The sequence below is a fragment of the Haliotis cracherodii genome, unplaced genomic scaffold, assembly GCF_022045235.1.
Source record: "Haliotis cracherodii isolate W230 unplaced genomic scaffold, xgHalCrac1.p SCAF_4, whole genome shotgun sequence".
Taxonomy (NCBI): Eukaryota; Metazoa; Mollusca; class Gastropoda; order Lepetellida; family Haliotidae; genus Haliotis; species Haliotis cracherodii.
Window position 1 is genome coordinate 16113737 of NW_027266297.1, and position 27050 is coordinate 16140786.

At 38.9% G+C, this 27050-nt stretch overlaps 1 protein-coding gene across 3 annotated transcripts in view; it reads right to left on the bottom strand.

Moving 5' to 3' along the window:
* The window catches only part of LOC139480205 (brefeldin A-inhibited guanine nucleotide-exchange protein 1-like), a 79443-nt gene that overhangs the window by 41329 nt on the left and 11064 nt on the right, over positions 1 to 27050 (bottom strand). For 2 of the 3 annotated variants that reach the window (XM_071263237.1, XM_071263236.1), the window contains 8 exons: positions 26679 to 26739; positions 25265 to 25348; positions 22955 to 23068; positions 19060 to 19222; positions 18098 to 18332; positions 17211 to 17310; positions 15859 to 15981; positions 14664 to 14789 (listed from right to left, as the gene is read on the bottom strand). In XM_071263237.1, coding sequence (XP_071119338.1) covers positions 14664 to 14789; positions 15859 to 15981; positions 17211 to 17310; positions 18098 to 18332; positions 19060 to 19222; positions 22955 to 23068; positions 25265 to 25348; positions 26679 to 26739 — 1006 coding nt within the window. The remainder of the gene's footprint in view (positions 1 to 14663; positions 14790 to 15858; positions 15982 to 17210; positions 17311 to 18097; positions 18333 to 19059; positions 19223 to 22954; positions 23069 to 25264; positions 25349 to 26678; positions 26740 to 27050) is intronic. The other variant, XM_071263238.1, reaches the window with a different exon arrangement.

Below are 27050 nucleotides of genomic sequence, written 5' to 3' on the forward strand. Positions count from 1 at the left end.
TGCAGTGGATTATCTTTTGGGTAATCGCTCGTGTCGTACATATCTATTTTTTCTGCCATATCTTTATACACATCCTCGGTTTGTATTTCCATCAACAAAGAATCTGTGTCGGTATATAACACCTCGCATCTATCGCCGTATTGCTTCTTAAGTTCGTTGTAATAAAAGTCATACATTAAGTGTTTTGACAAGTCGAGAATACTCATACCGACGTACACCGGTCTGTTGAATTTTATATTACTCTTCTGCATATGCAACGCGGCTAAGTCGTTATCGAATATCTTGCTTCTGTTAAAAGCCGGACTGGCTATGAGTTTCCTGAGTCTTTCTTCCTCATTAGATCTGACTAATTTAACATCAACACGCTTCCTTAGATTCTCCATAGTTTTACCGAATACCGAGTTATTCATGAGCTTATATAGATTCTTTTCGAAATCGCTGGTGGCTATCTTTCTTAAATCTGTGTTCAACCTTATATAGGGCTCCATCCAAGGGCTTTGATCAAACTTAAGAACTCTGTGTATTTTCTTAAGTTTCATACCTAACGATAGATACAACTGGAGATTTCTGTAGTGAACTATATATTTTGTCTTATCCATCAAATTTGGTACGAGTTTTTCTACGTTAGCTAACCTATTATTACCCATCAATGAACGTTGATATTCCGACATCCAGTCTTTATTAACCATTAATCTTTCGGGAGCTAGCGGATAACTGTTATGGTCTTTATGTAAGGAACTCGGATATTCCAAGTCAACTTCTAGTATGTACCCTTTATTCTCATCATTATTATTGATATCATTCACATTGACCCACTCAAAACCACCCGTGGGTAAAGGTTGACTCATAGCCCATCCGTACAAACTGTTAGCGTCGAGATATAATATGTGCGTGTCGGGTTTACTCGGATCATATCCTTCCACTAATTTATTATTAGCCTTGGAATACCTTTTGGCCGCCATCGATATACCCCCTCTTAATCCTTTCTCAATAAACAAGTGCATATCGTAATCTGTGAGTAGTTTTAGTTCTACACCGGTCTTCTTCAACAATGCATCCCACGATAGTCCGGGACTGGAATAGTACCATGCCGGGTCCAAGCCGTATTGTTTTAAACACGTCTTTCTAAATATCTCGAATATATCAGCGAGTAACAGTACATCGGTTTTTAAGTACAGATCGTGATAATCACCTAAATTCTTACAACCTAATTTATCCCAGACCTTAAGAGCGTGTTCATAATCGGCATCTGTTATTCTAGATTCCGTTAAGTTACTATAGAATGATTTGAGGGGTGGTAATTCAGTTTCTTCGAATCTAGACCAATCATCCATATATTCGTAAGGATATACACCTTTTCTCAGCAGCAAATGACGAGTTATCTTATCTGTATATTGATTTGTTATAGCGAAGTCATCGGGATTGTTCGCTTTAGCTAAATTGTCCAGGGAAGATAACAGAAACTGTACGGAGTCTATGAATCTAAGCCCATTACTTTGCTTTATTCTAGATTTCCCATCCTTGTCCCTATAATGTATAGGTTTAGTCAACGAGAACGATATGTATTTTTCCATATTGTTAGGAATGCACGTTAAACCGCCGTCGGTCTTTGAGATAGCTTGCATAATGAGATGTGAATCATATCCTCTAAGGTTATGAAACACAACGGGGATGGGTATTGTTTGAGCATTCATTTTTAGTTTCAAGTTACACTCGTTATGAGCGGCTCCCCGATAATTACCCGTGACGTGACAATGATCTCTTACGGAATCCCCATCCAGAGGTTTATTACAAACGTGACAACTCGTTGACTTCTTGTGGGCCCTCCAATCATCTATCGACATACGCATGGGTTTCTTACACGATAATTCTTCCCTGATTATTCTCTCTTCATTTTGTAGATATTCTAGGAACTTTCCAGCTGCATCGGGACCTCTGTAAATCACGGGAGTGTTTGTTTTCCCATCATACCTTACAACTATATATCCAAACCCACAAGGAATATGTTCTTGAGTTTTGTACGTAAAACTACTCTCTTGATTATTATGGTTGGTATTTTCTATGGGCTTGATAAGCGCTTCGAAGTCGGCATAAATTACGTACGGTACTGGCATTTGATTACAATAATGTTCAAATTTTAATATATTTTTTCCCTCTTTAGGCATATCGATCCTGATAGCTGTCTGTCCAACACCTCTACAGTCTTCTTTATGCGATTCTAATAGATCTTGTCTGCTGTACCCATGCAGGCATCTTTCGCAGAAATATTTCTTTCCCTTATATTTAGTTTGATCGTATAGCACCCTGTTTAAACTCTTTATCCACGTATAATGATATTTACCATCTTTTTCGATCAGAAATGAATTGATTCTGGGAATATGTTCCGGAGCGGAGCTTATTCTGTGTACAACAATTCCTTTAGAATGTCCGAAAACATTTATAGCTAAATTATTTTGCTTTTCCACCTTATCAATTTGCGATATTGGTGTAGGTTCGTCTATACCATCGAAGTTGAGTCCATCGTTTTGGGGATAGCTAGAAGGTCTATCCGGATGCTTGTCTACGGGGAACAATGCAGATCTTATCATCATTCTTAAACAATCATCGGATTTATTTTTTACATTAATTATGGCTTTTTTCTTCTTATAATACGGGGGTAAATCTATATAAGATCCACCTTTGAAAGGCATATAATTCGCTATATCTAAATATAAACTATCGATTTTATCCACACCCCAACCCGAACCTCTATTAGTCCAGCGTTCTAAAGTTTCCTGTATCCTCTGAATTGATGTATCTAATGATGCGTTTATAGTATCGGATTCGGTTATAACTTCTTGATTGCTACGGAAATATGGTTCGGTATCAGGGGTCCGGAAACCGTCATATGCGCCGGACATGTCCGATTGGGAATCTCAAATGTCCGGTCTAAAATATTGCTTACCGGACATTTAAATTTTTCTGTCCGGACATTTTAAAAAGTATTGTCCAGACATTCTTAAATTTTGACCGGACATGATCAACAGTTAGGACTGAGCAATTTCTGTCTGCAGTTGTAACACAATGAAGATTATCTACACTGACAAGCTTTGTTTGTTTTGATTGCTGTAAATACATCGTACCTAGAATGATAGTCCAATCGGTCAATCACTGTAATAGGCAATAAACTGAGTTGACACTGATTAATCGAGGATTTATTACTGAGAACATCTTGTTAATTTGAGTAAAATGTATTTACAACTGTACATAAATACCTTGCATCATCGATGTACCTCATTATCCTCACAATGGTACGATACGTAACCTCAGTCAAGAAGCGAAAGCGTGACGACAGCCAGTCGACCGATGCAGATCAGTCGAGCGGATCTGCCAAACCCTCAAAGTCTGAATGATCATTTTGTAAGTCGTGGCTAACGACTTTCACTTGGTTGACATACAACGAGGATTTGCAGATTTTATTGTTTTCAGTAGCTAGTCGTATATTGAATCTTGATTGACCGCCATTTTGCTTTCTGTGACGATCGATAACAAAAACTTTATGGTCAATAATTAAGTACAGATGAAAAAGTATTCAAATAACTACTGCTATCAACGATAGTTTAGGATTTATGATTATATTATCTGTCTTGTTTTAAATAATCTTTAGTTTAAAAAAAACACTTTTCCCGTGAGGTCACGTGATAACCAAATATGGGATAATAGTCTCGATCCAAATGTTACAACGCGTACACTCTAGCAGACTCATGAATATTAATTAGACCGTTCACAACGTTTACAGATCGTTATTATAACAGAAACAAACGAATGTTTTCCATATATATCTAAAATGATATTATTTGTTATTAATTGTCCGGTGAATTAAACAATTTAAATTGAAACAATTCATAATTCATCATATTATGAATACGTAACAACTTGTAATTTGTGTGTAAAAAGTCGTACTAAAACACGCTGTTTGAAGGGGGCGTGGCATAAATGTAAATGTCCGATTGGGATTTTAAATTTTCCGGACCCCTGTTCGGTATATTCGGTACTATCGTCTGCGTTACTTTTACTCAATGTCATTATAATCGTCAGCTGGTATTTTATACTTTGTAAATCATCTAATTCCTCGTTAATTTTACTCGATATGATGGGCTTAATATCGTTAACATCCATGTTGGAATTAATATCCATCTTCCAACCTCTTAGATATTTACCAACGCCGGCGGATGTGGGTACAAATATTAATTCTTGTTGTTGTTGATTATCATCATCCTCGTCTTGTTGATTATTATCTAGTAAAGCGATCAATTCAGCTCTTCTCATTCGAGAATAACCTCTCAGCCCACTGTTTCTCGCTCGAACTGAGTTCTCTAACAGTCTGGGGTGGTTCCAAACCGAGTAAGGTAATCAATTCAGCTTTTCTCATTCGAGAATATCCACGTAGACCACGTTGCTTTGCCATAGCCTTCAACTCTCTGACAAAAACCATTGTGGTTGAATGGTATATGCAAAATGATTCATTTGTCTAATTGGTTGTTTTCATATATCTAAATACGTATCCTCCCCAACCTATTCCTCTCATTGATGTAATCTCTCTTCCTAGCATAAATAATCTGATTCCTGACCCTATCAGCACCATGTTTCTTACATAAACAATAATGACCTTTGACCCCTATCCCGCATTCAGAACACTTATAGTTTATGTGTCCACGCTTGATGTAATAATTGTGTATACCGCAGTAAACATCAACACAGCGGCGGTTACATAGAGTCGTCTTCCCCATGAGTGTAAACTTGCAGTTATTCATGGTATATACATCTATCACATCATTTGTCTAAATGCAAATCACATCTACACTAGGGAATAGCTGAAAATCAATACTGCGGATAACCCAATAATAACAAATGCGACCTCTCGGTCTTTCTGAGCCTCTGACGGTGTATAAAACTGACTCATTGTTGGTCTAGGTATTGGGTCGAGTTTTTTCCCATAAACGAGGTAGTATTCGTGCATGGCAGATTCGACATCCTTAAACGTTTGAATTGAATGTCCTTCCTTAATCAGTTTTTCATGAATAAAGTCTAATCTCTTCATTCTCTGCTGCGTATATTGTAACTGAGCTGCTTGGTATTGTTCTAATGCTTTATTATGTCGTGTACGCTCCTCTTCAACTTCTTTAGCGTTTGATTCCCTCATACTGGAAAATAAATAATTACTCCCCGAAAAAGCTAGAGCATTAACAACAGCTCCACCGACCATCATCGCAATTGATGCCATAGTATATGAATATAAAATATTCAAATGTTTAATTACTTCATTATGTCTTCCGGGATAAGTCCCTGTTTGATGAGCATATCCTTCGTTGCCATTGCTAATCCAATATCCAGAATCATCATACCTATATCATATCCATTAAAATCTAGCTTGGGAGGTGTGGCTTTAGTAAGCATTTTAGCCATACGGGCATAGCCAATGGCCAAGCCGGTGACCACCGCTGAATGATACGTCGCGTTTACCAACATTTTACCGTCTGTAACTGGAGTAGTCATGCTTCTTATAGCATTATATGAGGACTAACCTCTAATTGAACTTCTTGTTGCGGCGGGGGTGACGTTTTCTCTTCTTCGGTCTTATAAAAGAACCATACAGCCGCTATACCAGCAACTCCTACTAGTGCCCATGTTTTAATCGGATTTGAATTATTTATTAATTTTGCTTTGCGCGCCAGCCCTCCCTTCCTTCCTGCGGCTATTTTTTTGGGGTTCTTAGTAACTCTAGCTTGTTTTTGTGTTTGTGGTGCATTCACTTGTGGTTCATCCTCATTCACTTGTGGTTCTGTTTCCGCAATCTGTTGTTCCGTTTCCACAATCTGTTGTGGTTGCGCAATCTGTTGTGGTGTCACCTGTTGTGTCTCCATTATTATTAAGTGGGCACGTATGTTTAAATTGACAATACCTAGCCGTTATTAAAGCTGTGGTGAGCGGAGCTAAGAACATTCCGAATCTATGATAAAACTCACAGCTCACTGAGCTTATAGCGTGTTCGATGAATGGGTCTTTCTCTAGAGATTCGCATAAATACATGCGATGTTCTGCCGGGATAGGGAGAAACGTACTAGCTACGACTGTGTAAAGTTGTAATATAGACGACCCTATCGTTTTAGTCATGGTAGCTCCCAGTCTAGACTCGTAACGCGCGTACAGTTTTTTAATCTCTTCGTCGGTCATGTTATCAATTTTTTCGATGGTATAATTTTCTCCCAAATATTGGGAACATTTTCCACCGGCTACCAAAGCCGCGAGTCTTTCTCTATGTTTATCTGCATGTTGATCTGTATCTACATTTTGATCAGATTCTTTGAGCATTTGTTCGATGAGTTCGTCGCATTCCATAATGTAGTACCTAAGGAGATATTTAAGTCTAACATAATATAATATGACGTATCCAATACATCCCGTAATAATGAACTGTTGCGAAAGAATGAGGATTTCGAACCACATTTTATGTAATATTAACCGCTAATGTTCAATTTGCTACATTTTGCTATAATTTGCTACATTTTGCAACAATTTTGCTATAATTTTGCTACATTTTGCTAAGCAATTGCGTAAGCAGCTGGTTGATCGGTTTTTAATACGAGTTTACAGTGTTTCGTTGCTGCTAACACTTTTCTGACTTTGTCACGTTCATTCTTGGTATAAATGACATCATTTTCGCGTAAACATTCCTCGAATGAATCTCGATCTTTGCAATGAAACAGCGCTACCCATTTGGTCTGCTCTCTGAGATCTTTCAGGACAGAGTTGTATTTTTGAGTAAGTACCCAAACGCTATGTTGAGTATGCCGACCGGAGAATGCTAAATACGAAAGCATATCTTTCTTTTTTGTTAATTCTTTACTCGCGCTGCAGTCGTCTATTACGAAAAGGGTTGATTCTCCTTTGTATTTTTCATGACATACTCGGAGACAGTCTTGTAAACGATCGCCTGGATCGACTCTGTGTATTCCGTCATCATTCATTACCCAATCTCTGGATAAGTATGTTTTATTAACGCTTATAGTCGGGCACAGAATAATAATATGATCGAAAACGTCCAGATAATGACTTTCTAAAATATCTAGAATAAAGGCTGTTTTTCCGCAGCCCGTTTGCCCGCATATGATAGCGCAGTGCGGATCTTTAGGTAAAAGATTATCAATAGATCGCTTGCACGAATCTCCCATTTTGTATATTAAGTTGCGCATCCATAATCACGTACAAATATATGTTTAATTTACCAGCCGCTTCGAGGAGCTTCGATATCTGTATGGTGACACCCTCGCTAGCATTTTCTATTCTCCTCCCACTGCCGTGTAATTGGTCATCGTCCGTTGTTCGCATGTCGAGCCATAGCGCGTACTTCGAGGTGAGGTATTCACCCATCGATACACTCCCGAGAGACAGATCTTTCACGACCGCGTTAACTTCCGGAGAGCGTTTTATAGAAGGAAGTTTTTTAATCTCATCCCACTGGTGATGCGATAGCATTCCTTGGCTATATAGTTGATTAGGCACGCCCTCGATAGTCAATTCTACTTTCGTAATCTTGGGATTGTAGAACTTCTCGGTATTTCTTTTAAACGCATCGGAGGGGTCCTCGAACAACATTAAAATACCCTTCAACGACCTCGTGGGGACGTTTAGATTGATATTCCACAACGTATCTTTTTTGTCCCTCGTGATCTTTCGATGTCGCAGCACGCGATCGTACAAAATGGCTAAACTTCCCGAATACTGGTTACGAATTTGTCTGGCTAATTCGGGATCCGTTATCATATCGTACTCGAGCGAGATATTGTCAATGGAATAGCTAGCATCTACATTAGCGGATCTGATTACTCTACCGTAGTCGTTAAAAGTGAGTTCATATTCTAACCTATCGCCTAGGGATGCTTGATAAAATAGCATGTGGGAATCTAGTAATTCAAAGTCTAGGGGAATATAGAATCGGTTACCTAATGCGTCGGCAACGGCCTGATCTTTTACGATGGTACCATCACCACTAGAGGCATCTACGCGCAGTCTCAATGTGTTCTTATTACAAATACCTTGGTACTGTAAGTTTTCCCCGCTCTTTATCCGTTCTCCAGAGATCTATGTAACAATAGTATACATCGCTATCGTCGATACTCAAAACCTCATTACCGCTAATTTTAATAGCGATTTTCTTAACGATAGCACGACCTAAGTTCTGAACCGGCTCCCTGTTAACGTCGGTAGAATTCAAAACAATCGTAAATGATAGTCGGACAGTTCCCGGAACTAACACATCGTGTGCGCCGAGATTAGGAAAGCGAACCAGAAGCGTTTGATTCTGATCGATGGTACTAGGATTATTAGTTATAGTTACAGACTGACGAATTGCTTTGACCCCTAATGGATCTCGAAGTCTGCGTTGTGGGTTTAACTTGCGTCCGTATTGCGAAGACATTGTTATATTGAAAACATGTACCCTATGTTTAATATAAAAATGACTGATTTTGAACATAATGACTTTGATCTAGATAACATAACTGATACTAGTACAATCGAAGAGGGTACTGATGAAACCAGCTTTATGATCCCAACCGTAAATGATGAACTTTTAAAACCAGCCGTTGATGATTATTACGATGCATTAAAAGAGGATAAAAATTATGTTACTCCAATAGGTCGTGAATATTCAAAGTTTGAGATAGATAGTAAAGGAATATTGCGACTGCGTGGCGCTCCGGATATTGATCTTATGCATTCTCGTACTCGTAAGCCCCTAGCCTTGTCTACGATAGCCGCTAAAAAAGGCATCGGCTTTGTTCGTGATGAATTAGGTTTTGTAGACTACCGACGACTTCCCGCGAAGACTACTAAGGCTCTTCAGACTATGAGGAAAGAACTCGTTAATACAGATGATTTGGAAGCAGCCTCGATGGTGGCCTCGGACGGACTCGGAGAAATCTTAGATACCTACTACGATAATTCAACGTTACAGGTACCACATTCAGAGTTCAGTATTAGGGAATTACGAGGTCTTGACAAGGCAATGCAAACTATGCGGGGAGAACTCATCAATAATATAGCCAAGCTATCCGAAATCGACAAACACATAGCTCAAGAGAAAACAAAACTCGAACAGGCGGGCGATGAATTCAGTAGACGCCGCGTTGCTGAAAGATTGCGTAACCTAGAAGAGGAAAGATTGGCCCGCCTCGAAGCGGCTTCCAGTAATAGAAAGGCACTTCGTTCGCAAATCAGTCGTATTCGAGAAACTATCGATCAAGTCCTAAACGATGATACTACACTGGCCGATAAAATTAAAACATTGTTCAGAGAACAGGGAATAACAATTGCTAGTATTTTAACCGCGTTGGGATTTATCATATCGACTTTGACTCTCTCATTAACAGGTGGTAGTATAGGTGGTAGTACACCGCCTAATGATAAAAACGGTATAAGAGAGTGGATAAAAAAGCATTTAAAAGCATAAGGTTCAGCACTGGGAAAGCTAGCTGAGAAAGCCGCGGCTGCACTTCCCGGTATAATTGGGAGTGTTGTTTCCTGGCTATTGAATTTATTAGCTAAGACCACCACTTGGCTTAGTCAAAACTTGTGGGGGTTGATCGTAGCAATTGCAGGGCTGTTGTACGTATTCGCTAAGAACTATTTAACCAAATCATGAGTAAACCAACCGAGACTCCACCCACTACAAGCGCTGTTTTTTCATCGATATGTTGTTGATTTTCAAGCCGCAATATGCGGTGACACTTGTGCATCAGTAGATGGTTGTGCATTAAAAGATGTTTGCGGCTTGACTATTCCCTTTTCACCCGTGATCGTTTGCGTTATTAATTCGACGTTCATATCTGAATTTATACCTGGTTTTTGTTGATCGGTAGCGATAACAATTTTATTATTATAGCCTATCACTTGACCGATCTTAAGTTCCATATTACTCGGAGACATGTATAGTCCCGGCGCATAAACGTAGTCCACTTTGGATTGAGCGTACTGTAATGCATCTTGAAAACGCTTTATAGACGATGGTATGTCAACTGGCGAATTAATGGCGTCCTCCACGTTTGCGACAAACTGTTTTTGCGCATCGAGCGCCGTCCCAGAACCGATAATGGACGTTCGTGTTTGCGATTGCGCTCCGAGAATTGCCCATACATAAGTTCTTATCGATTCATTAACTCTTACAAATCCTGGGTTAGTAAAATTATTTTCCGTTTTATCATTAAGAAATTCATTCCAAGCGTTTGCGGTATCGTTCATTTGTATAAATTTTGTAACAATATAAATTAAACCACTCTTAAAACTCATAATATCCCCTCTCCAATCGTTACTATAAAGTTCCCAGGCTTTATACCAATCACCGGTTTTATGCCAATGATCATATATTCTTGCGTAAAGTTTGCTGGTACTATACAACTTACCAAAATTAACTGGAGGTTTATTAAGTTCTCTATATACATAATCGCTTTCTTCTTTGACGGATTTATTTTCCTCTGTGTAAGGAACACCTAGACCATGGTTTGCTCCTTTCATACGCCAATCTTTACTCGTAGAAACATTAAATTCCTGACAAATACGCTCATACGCGGACCTATCATAATTATTATTTGTGGAATTCCACGCTCGATCCTGCGGTAATGGAGCACTAATTTCTTTAAGTATACGTCTAATCTGATAGTACACGTGAAATGACATAACAGACTTATTCAGTTCAAATCCTGGAGCGTAAAGAGATACGCCACATCCCGTTGTGGCACACCATACGGCAAAGTTTAACTGATTCTGCCAAAATTGCATCGGATTGTGAAACCAATCGTGCACCATTTTATCGCTAGTTGCCGTGACCCTGTACTTTTCAAAGATATCGGGGAATTTAACTAAAAATTCAGCACCAGAGGCAGTTACTATAATCGATTGATTAGTAATGTAAGTCGATTTCATATTTAAGTTATGATATAGTATCATTGTATATTTAATATGTATGTTACACTCCCGGGAATAACAAATGGCCAGTCTATTGAACTGCTTCATACAATCGATAACTCGGATGGACAACTCGAAGTCGCTCTATGCGATGTAACGTATTACCCACGGTGGACCAATATAAGTGCTGCAAAAAGAAATAATAAGATGATTATACAAGGTGAAAAAAGGGGTATTGATGACATTCATATTATTATACCTGATGGGTATTACAGCATAAGCTCACTCAATGATGAAATTTTTAAGCCTAATGGAATTAGTATCACACAAAATGAGTCGAATGGGAAAGTGAAAATATACACTGGAGAAACAGGTATAATTATTGAAGAGAACTTAGGAATTACACTTGGATTGGGACAGTCAGTAATATTACCAGTCAACAAAACAGTGACTGTAAATGCATTACCCGATTTAGTTCCCTATAAAGAGTTGTTCATTCATCTTGATCAAATAAGCACGACGGATAATATTCAACTAGAAAGTCTTTCAACTCTGCTCAGAAGTGTTCCAGTGAAAAATGAAAAATACAATAGCGGTAGAACGGAATCTTTCTCATCATTACAATATAAAAAATTGAAGCGTGGTATTATTTCAGACCTCAAAATTTCTGTATTAGATGTAAAACACCAACCTGTACATATAGGATACTTAAGTGTAACACTCCATATTATAAATAATGGTTGATTCCATATTTAAGTTATGATATAGTATCATTGTATATTTGATATGTATGTTACACTCCTTGGAATAACAAATGGTCAGTCTATTCAACTGCTTCGTACTATCGATAACTCGGATGGACAACTCGAAGTAGCTCTATGCGATGTAACGTATTACCCACGGTGGACCAATATAAGTGCTGCGAAAGATAATAATAAGATATTTAGAAGTGATGACCATAATAGAATTATTACTATACCTGATGGGTATTACAGCGTATGCTCACTCAATGATGAATATTTTAAGCCTTATGGAGCTAGTCTCACACAAAATGAGGCGACTGGGAGACTGAAATTATCCCCTGGAGGAATGGGTGTAGTTTTTACTGGGAACTTAGGAATTACACTTGGATTTGCAGCCGGTTATACTGTAATAATCGATTCATCAAATGAGGGAGATACATTACCCGATTTAGCTCCCTATAAAGAGTTGTTCATTCATCTTGATCAAATAAGCACGACAGATAATATTCAACTCGAAAGTCCTTCAACTCTGCTCAGAAGTGTTCCAGTGAAAAATGAAAAATACAATAGCGGTATAACGGAATCTTTCTCGTTATTACAATATAAAAAATTGAAGCGTGGTATTATTTCAGACCTCAAAATTTCTGTATTAGATGTAAAACACCAACCTGTACATATAGGATACTTAAGTGTAACACTCCATATTATAAATAATGGTTGATGCATCAGGCCCTGGAACGCTCAGACAATGTAATACAATTGCGCTTTCCGATCTCGGAGACACGGAAGGATTCGGTAAACCCGGTACCAATGGTAAGTTATACGCTTTACACTTACACGATAATGTATACAAGCGGAAAGAAGTCACATTCACGGGTAATCTAGAAGATTTAAGCGATGTCGACGTTAGTAGACTCCTTAAAACAACTCCGTACAATATTATTTACAACAGTGAGAATAAATGGACTATGGTCGAAGCAAACATCAAGTGGCTACTGAATATCGTCATTACCCCACCTTATGCGATGATGGGTAAGGGACATAATTTAACTAAGATAATAAATAGTGGCATCGTACTCGCGGCCTATATCCCGTCAAAACGAAAAAGTGTGTTAGTCACTCCCCTGCCAGAAAAACCAGGTCATATGTTATATAGTCGTCCGGCAATCCAAAATGTTAGTTTAAATTTGGTTACCGAATTCGATGATATTAAACAGAACTTGAGTGCAATACCTAATATTTCTACGCTTATTATTGAAGTCTTGTTCGGAGATGCACCGGTAGATGCCTTCGAAATATTACCAGGTCTATCGATTAAATGGCTCAAGAAACACGAGCGTCAACGTTGCAGTATTATTCATGTCGGTGCATCACCCGTTACATCCCTCGAGGGGGTTCAAATTATTAAAAGTGGTAGTATTTCCCTTTCTAAGATATTCTTGCCGTATAATATACATTTGATAAGGTTGATGTATACTCTCAAAACATTTAAGCAAGACCAATTAAAGACTATTATATATTCGTAATATACACTATGAGTTTATATCCAGCGCTCGATGAAATGATGGAAACTGTTGATGGATTTCGATTACATCAAATAAGCGACATAAAACATCGAATAGAAAAGGATAGGGAGTTGAGACTTGGATTGTATAAAAAGTATCGCAGAGTCGTGAATGCTCTGGACGGAGTTGACACCGCTCTTGTAGTAGCTGGCATGGGACTCGGTGTAGCCGGTGTCGGTTTACTATCAACTATAATCGCCGCGCCTATCGTGCTCGGCATGGAAATAGCCGCTGGAGTCTCGGGACTGGCAGGAATAGCGATAAAATTCATTTCTCGTAGGTTGCAAAAGAAAGCATTAAAACACGATAGTATTCGGATACTCGCCGATGCAAAGTTGAACAGCATCGAGGATCATATTTCGACAGCAATGGCCGATTGCAAGATATCCGAGGATGAGTTTCGTTTAGTGCTGTCGGAACTCACCAAATACAATGAAATGAAGCAGGAGATTCGATCAAATTCTCGTAAGACCAATGGTATTAGCGAAGACGATAAAAAAAAGTTCATAGAACAAGGGAGGCAACAAGCGCGTCAATTATTCCGTGCCAAAACCAAAGAACTGGTTGGAGATTAAAAATAAATTGCTTACTATCGTGTGATTACATTTAGACAAATGCTTACATAAATATATAATAATGGAAAAAACTATTAAATGGAGAGAATTACCACAAGGTTTTTATTATATCAGTGATGTCAAACCAACCAAATACGGTAATCAATTGTTTCTTATCAATTTACAAAAAGAGTGTAGTTATATAGTCTGGTCTCCTAGTAAAATGAACGAAGAACTTAATAAAAATGTTGAATATCGCTTTATCGATAAAAATAATGAAGAATATTTTTATTACCATTTAGACTCATCTAAAGCAATGATTGGACCCAGGTATTGGTGAGCTAGAGCCATGACTATCGTTGAATCGCATAATCATTTTGGCATAAAAAATTCCCCCTGTAGTAGCAGTATAGGTATATGAATCCAGCTCCAGTGGAAGTGGTCCAGAACCCCTATTACCTATACTACTCGGGTTAATCAGTAAAGAGAGAGTTGGGTTTAACGTCGCTTTGAACAGTATTTCAGTAACATCATGGCATGTTAGCTTGCTGTGGGAGGAAAACATGATGATGTAGGTCTTTGACGTTGCGCTTGTGAAACCAACGAGGATTGTATGGTACTGACAAACCTTGAAACATAATCACGTCAAACTGCGATTGGAACACATGATCATAGGTTTCTGCAGTGCCTTGGGGACGCAGTTTACACAGCTCTTTGTTGCGCATTCAATGACTGGGAAAGAAGTACCGAGTTTCAGCAGCTATATATTCTTAGTCTACATGACTAGCACACATTCAGACTCCTCTGCCATCAGCCACACATACCACCATCCCCCAGCTGAGACCAGCAGCAGCACCTACCTAGGTTAGACTGGGAGTGGGGGTTGATGTAGAGATCCTTACTCCACTCCACCATGCACTTGAGGATGGACACCAGGCACATCAGACCCTTGATGCGCATACTCTTCTCTTGGTTTGGGGAGGCCCCTGGAATTGTAGAAGAAATTGAAGCGTTGTTTAAAAGGAGTGAGTATCGTATATGACCGCACATAAGCCAACTCTGTACATAAGCCATTCAATTGACCATTGGAATATGAAGAACATGATATGACCCGTAGATAAGCCGAATCAGGAAGTGAAAGGCAACGACACACCGCGAAATCGGACTGCAAGACTGTACTGTACAAACCAGTCATCCATTCGCCTAATGTGGGAAGCTGTTTCTGTTCTCTTTTTTTTTAACCTCATGATTCGTTATGTTGCCATCAACAACGAGACGCAATTTTGTGAATCGGTGTATATAGAATAATGAACCTATGAAAAAATGTCTCAGCTAGAGTGACTTGCAGTTTGAAAGCAGCATTGTAGGCATGGTGTTTTCGTTTCAAACTCGTGATGAGCATGTCAGTCAGTAAAGTGAGTAAGCATGGTTTTACGCCACTATTAGCTTTGTTTGTGTGTTGCTTAACGCCGTACTCAGCAATATTCCAGCTATATGACGGCAGTCTGTAAATAATCGATCTGGACCAAACAATCCAGTTATTGGTATCATAAGCATTGATTTTTGCAGTTGGGATAGGATGACATACACCAACCAAGTCAGCGAGCCTGACCACCCAATCCTATTAGTCGCCTCTTACAAGCCTAGTCGCCTGTTACGGCAAGCATGGGTTGGTGAAGACCTATTCTTACCCACATCTTCAGGGGTCCACTATTAGCAATATTCCAGCAATTTCATGGATTGGGACACCAGCAAATGGCTTTACACACTGCACCCATGTGGTGAGTGGACAAACACTTTAACTGCTACGCTACCCAACCTCCACTACATTAGCTTGAATCTATGATGTTGAACATCAGAAAATCATTAATATTCACATGTACTTATTTATTTATTTTTTCCATTGAAGCAAAGGTTCCCTACCATCCCTGCTTAAAAGGAAAGAAGAAAAAAACCCATGAATAATGAAGAGAGGGAAAGACCAAGAATGTGAGAAGTAGTCTTGACATGTAGAGGAAGTCGAAGACTAAGACATGAGCTGACTTAAATACTCACCCAACTCCATTGCCTGTCTGCCCTGTGCAATCTTTGATAGATCATTAACAAGTCTCTCAAAAATATTAGCCAGGGCCAAATCACAGTCATAGTTGAGGTAGATGTCCACCACACACTGAGCATCTGAAAACAGCACAGTTACCTCCCTTAGAAGTTGATTCATCTTATTGGCAAATTGGCAATATCAAAATTGATACAAGCGTGACAATGATATATATCATGATTCAAGGTTAACTGTTAAAAAAAATACATACAAGGCACATGTGTAACAATGAATTCACTCACCCACCAACACTGCTGAAGTTATACAGACACAGTTGTCAAAATGGTTCTAATGTTATTTGTAAGCACTCTTTAAGCTTCAAGACAGTTTTCAGAGTGGACGCCACTACTTCCTCACTAGATAATTCTATAGTCTGGATAATTAAATAGTATGTGTGTGAAAGACTGTCAGAATGATTGAAGTTTCCATATGAGAGAATGCACTCTTCCTGAAAATAGGTAGGACACACACACACAGCTCATTTACTCAGAACTAGTAAACATACAAATTGATAAAAACAAACATTTTAAATGTCATTTAGAAAGTGGTAAAATGTAACAAATGTTATTTTTGGGATAACACTTTCTTAGTAAAGTACAGATGCTAGTACTTTTGGGGGTTGAGTCCCATCCAGGATTTGAACCCACACTGCCAGAGTGAGGCATCTAATCGCCAGCACACAAACAATTTCAGCTTGTTTGATAATATCAGGGCCCCATTCCACTACAATGAGCATAACTAACATACTTCAATAATAGCATTAGACAGTCAAGATCGTTTTGTGAAACAGTTCTAAGCACTCTACCTAGAGGTATGAGGACGAGATTCAATCAAATGCAACATTAATCTGTTGTGTAGTTTTCAACATGAGTGATAACATCAGCACTATTTCTTGGCATATGAGGACGAGATTGGAATCAAATATAACATTTACTGTAAATCTTGAAATTAATGCGTCTCCAAATTAATACGACTACTGACCCCCAGCAAAAAATGCGACTCAATATTTATGTGACTTCCTGCCCCACCCCAGATATACATCCTTGCCTTAATCCACCTTAATCCAATCAACAAGCAAATAGCACTGCTCATTACTGCTGGGTAAAGCACTTCCGTAAAAATATACAATAAACAGTATTTTCCTAAAAACAACACACAGTTTATATGTTTATCCTGTTGATTGGCATAAAGGAAGTTCAATGGTAATAAAATAATTGAACTAACAACAGTTTTTGGATTTAATTCCCACTCGCATTAATTCCCAGATGTACAGCATCTGTTGTTATGATTGAGAAGGGTCGTAGCTCACCTGCACAGATCCTCGTGAGTGCCTGTATCACCATCCACTTGTGTTCAAATGAGCTGCTGGATGTTTCCAGAATGTATAGGAATATCTCCTTGAAGAACACCTGAATCAAAACAACTTGTTTACTCAAACAGCCTGATGTAAGGAGTAAGCATATACTCTGAAACAATGTGTTCCTCATAATAAAGGAGTTGACAAACATATATTCTCTTCCTTATGTGTATCACTTCTCAATGCCTTTCAAAGTCCCGAACACAAGGTAATCTGGCTCTATGCCATGAGCACTTCCTGCTGTCCAGGGCCCCGTTCCTCAAAGCAATCGTAGCGCTAAGGTGATCGTAAGTCCCATACTTTAACATAAGTTTACGATCACTGTAGCGCTAAGACCGCTTTGAGGAACGAGGCCCTGTACAAGTGTCCAGTCATATAACAGCTAGGACACAAGCAATAAGCTTCGCACATTGTATCCATATACAAAAACAAACCTGGTTCTTAGGCAAGCAAGTGAATGTTTTAGACACTAGGTACTCCTCAGGCCTTCCAGCAGGAAGACATCTAAACCAACAATTATAAGACGCAAGTTTTACCAGCAGCTACCCAAACCCAAATTGAACTCCCGATAAGCAGATCCTGGCACAACTAAGGTACACAACTCTGCACAGTGGGTTGTGGCACATTAGACATTGGTACTCTCATGATCCACAAGGTACCATATGCCCATTCTATGAGAATATACCTCGCTGAGTGAATAATTACAATACAAACACCCCCATCTCCAAAGAAAATAAATAAATAAATAAATAAATAAATAAATAAATAAATAAATAAATAAATAAATAACAGAACAAAATACAATTGAAGTACAATTAATGACTTCACAGAGCACATACCTCGATCTGCATCTTGAGATGCTGTTTGAAGTTTGACAGCAGTGTGAGGAAGATGGCTAGTGACAATTCAAACACTTCCGGTACAGCACTCACACCATTTTTGGACAGTGCCACGCACAGGTATTGCTTGATGGCATTTATAAACATTTCATTTGTACGGAACACATGGCCTGCAGTCTGAAGGATGGAGAGCAGAAGCTGAAGTGACAAAATCTTTGACCTCAGCTCATGGGATCTGAAACAAAGAATTTGAAATTGTTTCATTAAAACAAGAGCTTAGATCACAATAAATTCATAATTGTTTTCTGAGGATCCTTGTTTCAAAAGTGAGAATACATATGTGACTAATATTAAATTCACATAATTCATAAGTCAGGATTCATTATCACAAAATATAGGAAAGATCTTGACTTTACATTATACTTTTAGGAAACATCTCAACAACTGAAAGAATACCAAGGAATATCAATAACTATAATTATAATTGAAGCTTTTTCCTTTCTTGAGGGACAGTTATTAACCTATTTATGCCTTCCTTGGCGTGTGGGTGGGGCTGAAGGTGTGGGCGGTGGTGTGGGTGTAAGAATTTTAATATACAATATATAATCTGTTATTGATTAGAACATCAGTATCTTTCCTTGGTAAAGAGATTCCAATGAACAAATAATTATTTTGTTGTGGCCTTTATGTAACCATCTGTCCACTGTCAACAGGAGATTCGTTAGCAGACTTCTCAAATACAGGAATGATTTAACTCATTCATTGCTAGTCCTAATCTACTTTATTGCAGCATGATAAGGGAATACTAGGCTTAGAATGCAGTAACCATGTAAGGAATAGAACCAGGTGTTTAGTGTGATAGCCAAACACATTAACCACTGAGCTATCACTGCTCCTTCTTAAATGAAGACAGAATGGACTACAAGAAGGTAAGAACTTTAAACATGACAAGTGACACTTACTTTGGATCAGGTGGGCCTTCCCCAAGTGGTTTCATGGACAGTTTACACAGACTGCGAAACACGAGGAACGCATCTTTCTGCAGGATGTGACTGAATGCCCCCTGCATCTGTTCCACACCGTCCCCAGCCTCAATACTGTCATCTGACGTCAGACGTGAGAGTCCTGTAAAAATGCAAATGGGAGGTCTATATGGCACCTGAATCATTCAGAACGTATCTTCATTAACAAACAAACCCATACACCAAACATTTATGAACATTAATACTTATTCACACGGTTTCCTGAATATTCAGACATAAAAGTTTGGTGTTGCTGACCACTTTGTAACATATTCATACAGTTATTTCTAGTTTGAGCAACTTTCAGGTTTGAAATTGTTTATGATAATTCAGAATTGACTTCAACAATGTTTTTTGAAGTATACATGTAATAACTGGAGTGGACACCATGTAAATCTGTTGAATTGTTTGATAGGCATTTCGTAAAAGTTGACGCATGACTAAGTAGACTGAAGAAAAGTTCTTTATATCACTGTAAAGGGGATGTTTCGGTATAGATCCTTATACTGATGTCAAGCAAGGATCTAAACCGAAATGTCAGCTCTTACAGTAAAATAAAGAAGTTGTTATCCATAAACTGTGTTTACTATGTAAATCTCGTGTTGCGGATTTATGCAAAGGGTCCACACAGTTCTTAACATTTATAACACTAAAAAAGCAAAAAAATATTGAAATCAATTCTTATGAATAAATATATAAACAATAACTTCACAGACTTCATATTTAATCATTAACACACAAAAAACTGTCAACAATCAGTGTCATCATAAAAAATGAAACACAAGCCCCTTCCGATTTATTGTCAGCCAATCTGGAAACACATGTCACAAATTAAATTGCTTGGTTAGTCAATTAAATGCCACGTAACCACTTCCTATTTATTTAAAACCAAGTAACATGGCATATACTGAGAAAGTGTAATCCCATATATAACATTTTACATGGCGTTAATAATGAAGGATGAATATGTAAAAGTAGAATGATCATATCGCATACAGATTCTTATAACAACAAAGTGTTCGAAACTAAACAAGGTCCTCGGGCAGTTTCCAGAATAACTGCCTGCCCTCCTGCCCTGGGCTGCTATCTTTTTTGTCGGGCTGCATGAAATTTTCCTCCACTTGACACTCTGGCAGATAATTTTAAGGCTACTTATGTTCTCAGGTTTATTATAACTCCTGGTAGATTCCCAAGTAATTGTTTGCATTATTACAACTGAATCAAGACGAGAGTTGTCTCTTACTTTATTTCTTTTGTGATTTTTCTATATTAATAATGTCTGGAGGCGGGCAGGTCACTTTGAAGATGGGCAGGCAACACTTTTGGGTCACCTGCCCGACTGTCTTGGGTATCAAAATCATTTCAATCACTATCCTGGGATCCTTGTGGTTGCTCCTATAGTAATTGAATTGAGGGACCTCCCTACTCTAACTCTTAACAGTAGGGACCCCTTGACCTTCATGCTTAATTTCGAAACACTGAGCTTGACATAAATTAAATATGAAGTAACCAATTCATAAAACTAGTGATGGTCTGCAATATGGAGTGTGCAAGATATACAGTGTATTGTGCATATGATATACATGATGTGCACTGCAGACAAAGAGAAGCCGAGAAAAGTTTATGCTGAGTGATATATTATTAAAAGCTGAGAATGAAGTATGCTGAATGTCACATATAAGGTGTTAGTAGTTTGGTTTGGTTTGTTGTTTTACTCCACACTCAGCAATATTCCAGCTATATGATGGCGGTCTGTAAATAATCCAGTCTGGACCATACAATCCAGTGATTGATGCAACTGTTATCGGTGACATGCTTCAACCAAGTCAGCGAGCCTGACAACCCGATCCTGTTAGTCGCCTCTTATGACAAGCATAGTTGCAGGAGGCGACTTACGGGGTCAGGTGGTCAGGCTCGGTGACTTGGTTGAAGCATGTCATCGATCCCAATATAAGAAGGTGGAATACGGAAGGTGGAATATGGTATTCTGTGTATCATCTATAGGAAAGTGGAAAACATATAAATAGGTGGAATATGGAATTTAAAGTATCACACATATGAAGGTTGAATTAGGTATGGTGAGAAATATTGCATGATATAGTATGCTGACTGTCAAATATAAGAAGGTGGAGCATAGTATGATGACTGTCACATAAAAGAGGGTGGAATATGGTATATATCACATACACAGTTGAAACAAGGCGATACACTGCACACCAACACAAAGCAAGGGCACTGTGGACACTGTACTGGGTGTCTGGGATCATATAGCATGTATCACATACACAGTTGAAACAAGGCGATACACTGCACACCAACACAAAGCAAGGGCACTGTGGACACTGTACTGGGTGTCTGGGATCATATAGCATGTATTACATACACAGTTGAAACAAGGCGATACACTGCACACCAACACAAAGCAAGGGCACTGTGGACACTGTACTGGGTGTCTGGGATCATATAGCATGTATCACATACACAGTTGAAACAAGGCGATACACTGCACACCAACACAAAGCAAGGGCACTGTGGACACTGTACTGGGTGTCTGGGATGATACAGCATGTATCACATACACAGTTGAAACAAGGCGATACACTGCACACCAACACAAAGCAAGGGCACTGTGGACACTGTACTGGGTGTCTGGGATCATATAGCATGTATCACATACACAGTTGAAACAAGGCGATACACTGCACACCAACACAAAGCAAGGGCACTGTGGACACTAAACTGGGTGTCTGGGATGATACAGCATGTATCACATACACAGTTGAAACAAGGCGATACACTGCACACCAACACAAAGCAAGGGCACTGTGGACACTAAACTGGGTGTCTGGGATCATATAGCATGTATCACATACACAGTTGAAATGAGGTGATACACTGCACACCAACACAAAGCAAGGGCACTGTGGACACTGTACTTGGTGTCTGGGATGATACAGCATGTATCACATACACAGTTGAAACAAGGCGATACACTGCACACCAACACAAAGCAAGGGCACTGTGGACACTGTACTGGGTGTCTGGGATGATACAGCATGTATCACATACACAGTTGAAACAAGGCGATACACTGCACACCAACACAAAGCAAGGGCACTGTGGACACTGTACTGGGTGTCTGGGATCATATAGCATGTATCACATACACAGTTGAAACAAGGCGATACACTGCACACCAACACAAAGCAAGGGCACTGTGGACACTAAACTGGGTGTCTGGGATCATATAACATGTATCACATACACAGTTGAAATGAGGTGATACACTGCACACCAACACAAAGCAAGGGCACTGTGGACACTGTACTTGGTGTCTGGGATGATACAGCATGTATCACATACACAGTTGAAACAAGGCGATACACTGCACACCAACACAAAGCAAGGGCACTGTGGACACTGTACTGGGTGTCTGGGATGATACAGCATGTATCACATACACAGTTGAAACAAGGCGATACACTGCACACCAACACAAAGCAAGGGCACTGTGGACACTGTACTGGTTGTCTGGGATCATATAGCATGTATTACATACACAGTTGAAACAAGGCGATACACTGCACACCAACACAAAGCAAGGGCACTGTGGACACTGTACTGGGTGTCTGGGATGATACAGCATGTACTACATACAGTTGAAATGAGGTGATACACTGCACACCAACACAAAGCAAGGGCACTGTGGACACTGTACTGGGTGTCTGGGATGATACAGCATGTACTACATACAGTTGAAACAAGGCGATACACTGCACACCAACACAAAGCAAGGGCACTGTTGCTACTGTATACATTGTTACAACACTATTACCTCCACCTTTCACCCCATCTACTGTAGGGGTGGGGTCAGGCTCAGGACCGGAGCTGGAACCTGGAGGAGGGAGAGGCTGGTCTGAGTTTGGGGAGGTAGGATCACCCTTCGGACCTACAGAGGCAAAATCCCACATCATGCAATCTCATTCCATTTGTAATCAAACCGTGCAATAGGTCTAAGCATTTCTTCAACAAGGCTTGCTAAGTGAAAGCTACAAGAGCAGTAATGTGCCAACCAGAAACTCTAACTGGTGTTTTGTCAAAATAAGACATAAATAATAACTCATAACACATAAATGAAATCAGGACATACACATTCTTTCCGATCAAATCTTGTATCTTATATTTTCTTGTTGTCTCCTATAGAATAGTCTATGTTTAAGTCTTTGGAAGTAATTCTTTATAAAGTTTATAACAATGTTAACTAAAATCATACATTTTGGAAACCGGTCCTGTCAAATGTTGCGATACATACATGTCTTAATCTAGTAGTTTAACACAAATTAGTTGAGCATATTTTCATCACAATTCTTAATGTCAGTAAAAATTCAGTGACAAGAAAAGTTGTTTGTTTGTTATTTAATGCTGCACTCAGTAATATTCCAGCTATATGAAGGTGTTCTGTAAATAATTGAGTCTCGACCAGACAATCCAGTGATTGAAATCATGAGCATCAATCCACACAATTGGGACCGATGACATGCATCAACCACGTCAGCTAGCCTGACCATCTGATCCTGTTAATCGCCTCTTACGACCAGCATAGTTGCCTCTCATGACAAACAAAAGTAACGAAAGGGTACAAAAATACAAAACATTGTACACATTTAGTGAGTACCATAAACTACAAATCATATGAAAGAAAATCACCATGTTTACAATAAGATCTGACTTGAGTGTGTACATTACAACAGCATGACTTTAAGCATCATCCATGCCAAGTTCAGCTTCAAATACTCTGTTTCAACTACTTTGAAAGCATGAACAAAAAGACCAAAATCGTCCATGAGACAAAAAAAAGTGTGCAATGTCACTTTCAAAAGCAACTCTTAACTTGGGTGACTAGTAGTCTGAAAATCGCTATTTGAAAAATCTAGAGCAGATGTCTCTCTTATTACACAAGAAATGAAACAACTAAAATCTTATTTAAAACACATCTGTGACGTCATTCTATTGTTTGAACGCTCGCATTACTTTTCAGGAATGGAGAGTTGTTTGTCGACTATACATAATCTTGAACCAACATTTGAATTAATTTCCACTTGGAATAGATGGAACTATTTTTTACATTTATTGACAAGTGAATAATTTCAATTTCTTTCCAAAAGCGTATTGCATTGTTTGATTTGACATCATGTGAAATTTACCATTAAATATTTTCATAATTTTGCAAAATGCTTAAAATCTCAAAATAATATGTATATAATATTGTGTTAGAGCAGGTTACCTACAACAATGTTCATATTTACAGCAATTAGACAAACCTTTGACCACAAATACAATTCAGGTAATATATCATGATATATATATCCTTGTTCGGGGCTCTATATTTCTTTTAATGGAGCTTGGCAAATGTGCAACAGCGGCATAGAAAGCATTCCTCGTGCATCACGCAAGGGCGACTCACGCAGTATAAATACAGATAACAAAGAGTTCTGGTTTATTTTTCAAATATTTTCCACAACAGAATATTTTGTCAAAGTGTAAAAGTAGGGATGAGTTTTAATTAGGGGAATATCCACCAACTCTCCATTCCTTAAAAATAATGGGATTCGGGCCATGTGGGGCCTCTGCTCCATTATTTTTAAGGAATGGAGAGCTACTCGGACATTCCCCTCTACATAGTGGCCATGACTTTTTTCCAGTTCATAGCTTTCACTTGATAACTTGTTGAAGAGGCTTAGATCTAAAACTCAAACTTGGATCAGTGACATGCCATGGAACTAATAAAATAGTGACAAGTAATACATGCATTATTTCTAAAAAAGAACAAACTTGAAAATGAACTAAAAAAGTCCAACAAACAAATTGCAGGCAAAACTAAAAACACGCATGATCACGAAAAGAAAGTTGTACTTAAATACAAACAGTATGTGCAAGTCTGTCGAGATCAGCAAACAAAAAAGATCAGGGATTCAGGCTGTTACCATGGTTACTGTTATAATAAATTAAATTAAAGACTTTTCCCATCACAACTTTCGTAAAGATTGTTGATTATAAAGCAATAATGTGAATCCAAAATGTTAATTCAAACATTAACAATGATTAATGACTGGAAGATTTCAATGCAACTGGCAACACAGCCTACCTGAAACAATCTGATCTAACAGTTCGTCAAGAATCCCTTGGGCAATATCTTCTGGAGATTCAGGTTCATTATTTTCTTGTTTTTCTGCAACAAACACAGGCAAGAAAACATGATATTTTAAAAGAAAGACATTTTCAGTCAGCAATATTCCAGTCCCATCACAACAGCTCACTGTGTATTTCATCAGGTCTAACAGTCACATCACTACAGCTCACTGTGTATTTCATCAGGCCTAACAGTCACATCACTACAGCTCACTGTGTATTTCATCAGGTCTAACAGTCACATCACTGCAGCTCAATGTGTATTTCATCAGGGCTAACAGTCACATCACTGCAGCTCATAGTATATTTCATCAGGTCTAACAGTCACATCACTGCAGCTCACTGTGTATTTCATCAGGTCTAACAGTCACATCACTGCAGCTCACAGTGTATTTCATCAGGCCTAACAGTCCCATCACTACAGCTCACAGTGTATTTCATCAGGCCTAACAGTCACATCACTACAGCTCACTGTGTATTTCATCACGTCTAACAGTCACATCACTGCAGCTCACAGTGTATTTCATCAGGTCTAACAGTCACATCACTACAGCTCACTGTGTATTTCATCAGGTCTAACAGTCACATCACTACAGCTCACTGTGTATTTCATCAGGTCTAACAGTCACATCACTACAGCTCACTGTGTATTTCATCAGGTCTAACAGTCACATCACTACAGCTCACTGTGTATTTCATCAGGTCTAACAGTCACATCACTACAGCTCACTGTGTATTTCATCACGTCTAAAAGTCACATCACTGCAGCTCACTGTGTATTTCATCAGGTCTAACAGTCACATTACTACAGCTCACAGTGTATTTCATCACGTCTAACAGTCACATCACTGCAGCTCACTGTGTATTTCATCATGTCTAACAGTCACATCACTACAGCTCACAGTGTATTTCATCACGTCTAACAGTCACATCACTGCAGCTCACTGTGTATTTCATCATGTCTAACAGTCACATCACTACAGCTCACTGTGTATTTCATCACGTCTAAAAGTCACATCACTGCAGCTCACTGTGTATTTCATCAGGTCTAACAGTCACATCACTACAGCTCACAGTGTATTTCATCACGTCTAACAGTCACATCACTGCAGCTCACTGTGTATTTCATCACGTCTAACAGTCCCATCACTACAGCTCACAGTGTATTTCATCAGGCCTAACAGTCACATCACTGCAGCTCACTGTGTATTTCATCACGTCTAACAGTCACATCACTACAGCTCACTGTGTATTTCATCACGTCTAAAAGTCACATCACTGCAGCTCACTGTGTATTTCATCACGTCTAAAAGTCACAGGTGAAACATCAACTGAAACATAATCAGTAAACATTTCGTCTTTCCACCAACCTTGTTCTCCATTGTTGTCTGTCGTATCTCTGTCTTGTTCCACAGCATCGTTTTCCTCTGTCTTAAATGAAATTAAAGCAGATGAGTATTTGAGTGAATAATAAGCCCAATTACCTAAAAACAAAACTTTTGAAAACTCCACACTCAGATATATTTTAAGCTATATGATGGCGGTGTGCAAAAAATCAAATCTGGACCAGACTATCCAGAGATTGATATCATGAGCAACAACCAACGTCATGAGGTCCAACGCATAGTTCGCTGGGGACTCTAACCTGGAATCCCAGTGGGGTTGTAAAACAAGACCCCAAGAGAATGTGTGAGTGACTTAGTTGGGTTTAACACCGCTTTGAACAGTGTTCCAGTCATATC